The 7471-nt window shown below is 39.1% G+C and overlaps 1 protein-coding gene across 1 annotated transcript in view; it reads right to left on the bottom strand.

Moving 5' to 3' along the window:
* Positions 1–1454: 1454 nt before the first annotated feature.
* PDE8B (phosphodiesterase 8B) overlaps positions 1455–7471 on the bottom strand; it is a 69347-nt gene continuing 63330 nt past the window's right edge. The window contains exons 19-22 of the mRNA XM_058043138.1: positions 6854–6989; positions 4540–4707; positions 2895–3024; positions 1455–2359 (exon numbers count right to left, since the gene is read on the bottom strand). Of these exons, the coding sequence (XP_057899121.1) occupies positions 2244–2359; positions 2895–3024; positions 4540–4707; positions 6854–6989 (550 nt within the window). The 3' untranslated portion in view covers positions 1455–2243. The remainder of the gene's footprint in view (positions 2360–2894; positions 3025–4539; positions 4708–6853; positions 6990–7471) is intronic.

Raw genomic sequence — 7471 nt, 5'->3', positions numbered from 1 at the left:
TGAATTCCGTATGTTCACGTCATGGAAGCAAATATCTTTGTCTGACCTTCTCTTAATACTTTTACAGCTGTGAGGTGGCTGTTTTTACATCTGTGCACTGACAACAGCATGGAACAAGCAGCTTTTAGTAAACGGGACTAGTCTAGGAGATCTGACACAACTGGCAGATTATGATTAATCTGTGCTGATTTGTTTTGCTATTAAAGAGGACCTATATGCACCCAATTTTTTTTTTTTTCATTTTTTTCTTTTATCTGACTGTGGGAAGAAATGCAAGATCCTGCAACAAATATATTGATTCTGCATTAATGCCTTCGACTCAGTTCTGGTTCACAAGTAGAACTTTATTTTTTTTGATGCCTTCCACTGTTGACATTTTGTTCTGTGTGACAGAAGTGTGACAAAAATTATGAATTAAATGTTTTACATGGATATGGTCTTACAATGTTGCTATATTTAACAGATTAAATTAACAAAGCTTAAATCTTGGGAAATTCTTTTTTCTGATGCAAGCTGCACTGAATGTTCAGAATAGTTAAGGTACAACCACTAAGAGCACTAGTTCTAAATAAAGAAATGGTAAAAGCAAACAGTATACAGTATTAAAAAAGAGGTTCAACTTCTCTGAATAAAAATCCACTGAAGAATGTTGCCATAGATAACAGGAAAGAATTAATAACCATGCTTCACCAGAAACACCATTCTTCAAATATACACGATGCGGCATTTTGATACACAGCAACCTGCCTTGGCTGTGAAAAAAGTAAGGATCTGTTACAATTCTAACAAAAATATAGCCTCTATACATTCTTCTGCACATACATTTTATGAATGTTGCCTTTTGTTTCAGAACTTGGTACAAAACATACAAAAAAGGTTGGCACATATGTAATCTACCTGCAGTAAACAGCATTGTCACTATTCTTCCATAGCAATCTATGCTGTTTGCTTTTTTTCCCCTTTTCCTTTACCCAGTTTGATTTCTGATACAGCACAGGGTAGGTGGACTGCTTCTTTAACTGCAGCCACAGCTTTGACAGTCTTGCTTGCAGCCTGGAGTGCACAGTGTTAAAAATCAGCAGTTCTGCTAGTACTTATTTACTAAATAGTCTGAGAATAGTCTAAAATTTAAACTCATGTTCTGCATGTGATTAAAATGAGATGTACAAAAATACACATTTGGGCTTTGGAAGCCTTAGCATAAATTTCATATCTTGGAACTAATGAAGAACTATGTTTGATTTCCAACTGATATACATATTTCTTACATCATAAAACCAATGAGCATATTATTAGGAGGATAAAGCAGTACAAATTGTCATGTTTTTATAAATTATAGCCTGGAAAGTTCTTTTAAAAAAGTGATAGGTTCATCCTAGAAGTAGCACAAAAAATGAACTTGACATAAAATTTAGATCAGTTTAATAAATTGATGACCATGTTTACAAACACCATTTTTATAAAAAAGTATGGTGATCAAGTGCCACAATAGTTTTTTGTGTAAAATTTGATGAAAACTTTTGTGATAACATCTGCAAGATGGCAGAGAGCCATGTGGATGGCACTACCTAGACAGAGCATGCTTACTTTCCTGTATTATATGATCAATTTTAGAGAACATTGACTCCTACCAAGATTTTATATAGAAAAGAAAGAACAGGTGGTGCTGTGAGAGAGTCTCTGTAATAAGAAGGTGTTTTAAAAGGTGTCATGTTTGGGTTTTTTATGTATCCAATTTATTAAAATTTACTTGTTTTGCTGTGCATGTTCTCTTCACAAGTATGGTTCCTAGAGCTGAAGAACATTGACAGAATTGGAACAAATTTATGCTAAATAAGTGGGAAGTTTCTGTCCTTATTTCTTAGGCTATTCTTACTCTCTTGGTGACTAGATTACCCCTCTCTCTGAAAAACAGTTGTGTAAAGTGTTAGTGAGTACAGTTGTATCAACTACAAGATTCAACAAGTACATATTCAGTATTAGAAACTAGTTTTAGAAGTACATTTTCTGCCACAAAATATTATTTCTGAAGAGCACTTAGTCATCTGTGGTTTATATAGCCTCTAAAAACATTTTTCTGTAGAATTAATAGAAGCTTAAAAATGAGTAAAATATTTCCTTCTTGTCATGCAGTCTTAATTTCACTGGAAAAGCAACATTAATCCCCTTTGTAGCCAAGAGTTTCTGTAAGTGATTCACAGTGAAACTGGTAGAGCAAGAGGTCTGGTTTTCTTGACTGAGTATCAGTTGTTGTTTTCTGATGGGAGCCGGAGACTCTTGCACTTCAAATCATCCAGTGTTTTCCAGTGTTTGTAGTTATTAGCCAAGTGTTGCATCAAAACTGGCAGATGTGCAAATGCTGAAAGAATAGGAAAAAGAGTTTTACCATGTTTATAGAAAGCAGAAGAACAGCCCAGCCTGATCTGAAATTGGCATTCTCCTACTCTCTTTTGTTCTTCCAATTCCTTAAAGTAATACTAAAAGGGGAAAGATTTTTGTGTGTGTGTGTGTGTGATTCTCTTTCAAGAAAATCCCTTTCCAAATGCATGGTGACTTCATTAAATTATGCTAACATGCAGCCATTGGTGGTCTTAGATTCTGCAGCTCAGAAGAAATACAGTGCCAAAGGAAAAAAACACATAGATGAAAGAAAAAGCTTAGTTATAAGCCATTACTACTTCTCTACACAGATTGCCTGGTAAGTGCACAGCTACACTGTGTGCAGTGAAACAGACTTCAGTGTCATGATTGCACAATGTCTTGTGTTGTACTGCTTATATATGGGTACAGTCTCTGAAAAAAGTGGAAGCAAGGCCACCTTGATATTAGTAATTTTGGACTGTAGGAATCTCTGAATCTCTGTGTCAGAGGAAGGAAGAAAAATCAGTACTTACCATCCCATGCATCGAACATATCTGTTATAAAATAATCAATGAAGGAAATCTGGGACTTGGGGATGCTGCAGGTGTTTCTGTCAAATACTGGCATTACAACAGGCAGGCCCTGTCTCTTCTCTTCATCAGTCTAAGAAGACAAAACTCCAGTTAGCAACTAGAGCTTTGCTGACTTCTGTGCTGGAATAGCAGAGGTCAAGGCATTACATTAATTGCAATAGGAGATTTGAGACAAGCCTTAGAACCTTAGTTTCATGTGTGTTATTTTGTCTGGAACAGGAACTGAAATCAACATCTCTTCCCTTTCACAAGTACTCTTCATTACTGCAGTCCTGTGATTGCACTTAGCTCCAACAGGACAAGCTGCTGTAATCTGGTGATTAGGGTACACCAGCTAAAAATATGGAAAATGGCGCTGTGGAGTACTTTAGCAGCGAACAGGTTCGATCCCTCATTTTTCCACATCTGTAGTGGGTGTTACAAACCATTTGTCTTTTAAGTAAGAAGAGATTGTTGCTGGTGCTACTTGCTCTGCTTGTATCAGGTTATCAGGTGAAGGAAAGTATAGGTAAGCCCTTTAACTCTGTCCCCAACTGGAAGAGGCCTGGTTTTCTTGCACCCACTGTGCTGCAAGAAAATCACCTCAGCAGTTTCTTAGAATGTAATTTGGAAACACATTCCCTTTTAAGTAGCACAGGCAACATTTAAAACAGTAATTGGCAGCAGAACAGTCTCCAAAATTAGCAGAGGTGAATAAACAGGAGAACAACTCTCTGAATCTCACATTGCTGCAAGCAGGCTAGTGCTTAATTTGGGCAATTTAAAGCTCATTTATGATACCCTGACTGCTAGGGAGATACAACGTAAGTGATCTTTGATTTTTCTTAGGACATGGCAAAATTTATTCACTATGATTAAAATGAAATTCAGACATGTTTCAGATAGTAGCTACAATTTTCTTTCAGGAGTAACTATCACGTGTGAATATGAAGGGTAGGCATGCCCACTTTTCTTTCTCTCCATTCATAGCTGTTATTTCACACCATTACTGGGAAATAAAAGCTAAGATTTTATGAGTTGTTAATTAAAGAGGTAAAAGAGTGTTTCAGGAAGCTGGTTGCATTTCTGGCAGAAAAACTGAATGTGAAGAAGGAAAGGTGAGCTTCCAGTACTGTCTGGACACATCCCATGTGGTAAGTATTTACACTGCCCACATGCCTTCACTACTTTTCTGCCTACTGTATAGTAGTTGAGGTTCCATCTTAGAAGAGAAAGGGCAATCCCAGTAGTTCAGCTGAGGCATTGATCTGAGGGAAGGTATTGGAACAGGAAGCTAGAGTGCTGACCATCTTGAATTTCAGCCAGTTGACTTGAGTAGGACTAATCAAATCATTTTGGTCAGATCATGAAAGTGTAAAACCTCCTTTCCACCCGTCTGGACAACAAGCTTCATGATAAGCAAACTAGCTAACTGCTTGGAGTGAATTCTTCTGGATGAAATTGAGGGGCCAGTTCAGACTGCAAACAAAAAACATATATCTGGACTCTGTGGTGACACTATAGGCAGACCCTATGTGGAACAGCAGATCAGCCAATGTGCACTTCTTTATATAATGTAATAGTTAAGTCATAAAAATATACATACCTGTGCAAAGTACTCCTCTGAAATCCTACCTGCCCATTCAATACATAGCTCTAGGGGGCGACATGGATTTGCTACATCTGCACATTTAATCATCATGCGCTTGATCAGTGTCTGGTTGTCTGGAAAATTCTTTATGTTGGTTGTGCATTCAGTGTTGCTGCCATCATTCTGTAAAGGAGAGTTGGTTACATCCCCTGCTAGCAGGACCGAGGGCATCATTATCAACTCTACCAGACTTAGGCACTAAGCAGGCACCCAGTTTCATGCAGAGCACCAAGAACACGGAGAAGAAGGTGATGTCTGAGAACTGGTGCCTTGCTAAGTAAGTAGCGTTAATCCAAATACATATTACAGTTGTGGTCATTCTCAAAATTAGTATCAAAGTTCGGAAAAAAAGTGCCACAGGCTCTTTATCAGGTAGGGTGTTACCTTCTCTGCATCCCAGCCTGGTCCTCTTGGGGATGAATCCCTTGATAGAGGATGCATCTCATGAGAGGGGATGCATTCACCAACTGTAAGCTCACAAACAATCCTCACTTCTGAATGTTTAAATGTAGGGATGGTGATGGTAGGGGACTGCTTCACTTAAGAGTTTCTGGAGTTAGATTTTTTATTCCTAAATGAGAAAACTGAGGCAGACATGGGGCTGAATTGACTGGCACTATTTCTTTTACAGACAGAAAAGCAGGTCTCTGACATTCAGTTCCAGAATGTTTCCAAGTGGAACAGCTTTCTTTGTCTCAGATTTTGAACTTCAACCTGGAATAATCTTTGATCTCAGTTCCTGGTGAGGGTGAAATATTACATAATCTATGAGATTAACAGTAGGAAATCACAGGAGCAGCAGATTGACTGCAGAAATTCTCTGCTTGTTAGACAGTAGACAGTAGAATACCAAACTGGAGACCAGGTGGTGGCGATAAGGTATTGTTCCCAGTCTGCTATGGCATCATATTCTGGATCTTGAGCAGTTTAGAAGGCACAGGTAAATTATGGAGTAATGAAAGGCTTCCACCTCGGCTCACATGGCATTAATGCTATTCTCAAAATAATATATTTGTGGGATTTTGGCCTCCCTCCACTGCTAAATTCAACTATTGAGTCAGAAACTGAATGTAAGTACTTTTTGCGACCACAACTAAATATATTTGTGGCTTGTGGGGAACTATTTTGCTGTGACTTTTGCAATTCAGGCATTAATCTTCTAACTTTATGTTTAGCAGTTAATCCTTTTTCAGCATGGGTAGCCCAACAAAGAGCTGTCAAGTTAACCCTGTACCTTAACTGCTGTTCAAGACCAAAACCAGAAAGAGCCACGGCTAACAGTAAAGAACAGAACAACCTAATACTGAGGGAAAAGAAGAAGTCTGTGGTGCAAGTGGTTCTGTCCTTCACGTTTATTTTGAGATAAGTTCAGCAGCACTTGTGGTTTCCAGCTCATATTGTGGGAGAGTGGAGCTCAGCAGTCCCTAGAAGCAGGTAATTTCAGATGACAGAATGCTGTCTTAAAAGTTGTAAATGGTACCCATGACAGTCTACAGTACAAAGTCCTATTTTGGATAGCTAACAGAAGATATTTCTGTTTGGTTTTAGCATTGCTGACCTTCAGTTTTGTCTGATTTTTTTTTTTTTCATGTTTCCAACAAAGCATTATATTCACTAAGGTGCATTAAGACAGTCTTTCCTCAGGTAACAGATAGTTTCCTCAGATAGTCTTTCTCCAGGTGCCCTGGAGAACCTGGTCAGGTCTTGGGTGCTCAGCCTCGAGAGGGGGCAAGAGAAGGTAAGGAGGGGATGGGAAACTCAGAGACAGCTTATTAAATAAACCCTGGTGGAGCATGAGAGTTGTAACTGTTATGCAAAAAGGCCTGGACATCTCTTGGTGAGTGCCGAGGTCTCAGGAAGTTATTCCTCGGGGCAGATTACACAGAGACAAAACTGTCGAGAAGGTTCTTCAGTTACCATCCTGGGCTCAGACAAATCCCACTGTTTGGAGACAGGACCATAGGAACAGGTGCCAACCTGGCTCCATGCACAGAATTTTCCATGTAAAATAACATCCACTCATATATTTCCTGAATACAAGATAGCTTTTAACACAAGGCTTATAAAATTAAGTGTTTAAATGAACTAAGAGCAGAAAAGAGAAAAAGCGTATTTTTTCACACTGCTGTGTGAGGCCACAAATCCATTTGTGTCATTTGGGCATTGCCATAATGCAAATTAATGCAAAGTGAATGAAAATGATACTTAAGGTTGTCTGGAAAGAACCTCACTGAAATGCCTGAAGGCATAAAGTCCTGCAAGCACTTACATGTGGGCTGGTCTCCTCAGATGCCATAGGCTTGTTGATACTGTTCACAAATTTGTTCACATGCTCAAAGTGCTTTGTCATCTCTGTTGCCAAAACCATATCAATAATGGCCTGTCGCAATGTCCGGTAGCGATTTCTAGGAAAGAAAAAGAGTTCTTGCTCATGAGCTTGCCAGACAGAACTCTGCCCTTTCCTCATCCCTACCCACATGTTGCTACAAAACACTGCTCAGGGACTCAGCCACAGCTGGCACCTTCAGAGTTAGGAACAGTCTAAGGATGGAGGAATGTACAAGATCATGCCTCTCCAAGTTCTCCCCTGCTCTGTTATTTTTACCTAATGAAAATCCTGAGAAATCAGCAACAATTTACATCTCAGTTTCATAATGCTGTAAGACTAAGATAACTTCTCCAGGAATGGCACCAATGTGTCCATGTATGTTCTGCTGTATGTTAGTTAGCTTGGAATACAAATCTCAGGTTTTTTAATTATCTCTTTGGGGTCAGGCTCTTTCCCTTTCAGAGCTCTTTCTCTCTCACCTTGTCCCTACAAAATCTGGAGTCATGCAGTGGGAACACCTGGGCTACTTGCATGCCCAGCCAACCACAGGGAGCTTCC

The sequence above is a fragment of the Melospiza georgiana genome, chromosome Z (genome assembly GCF_028018845.1).
Source record: "Melospiza georgiana isolate bMelGeo1 chromosome Z, bMelGeo1.pri, whole genome shotgun sequence".
Classification (NCBI taxonomy): Eukaryota; Metazoa; Chordata; class Aves; order Passeriformes; family Passerellidae; genus Melospiza; species Melospiza georgiana.
The sequence above is the reverse complement of the archived record's forward strand: the minus strand, read 5'-3'. Positions and strand labels throughout refer to the sequence as shown.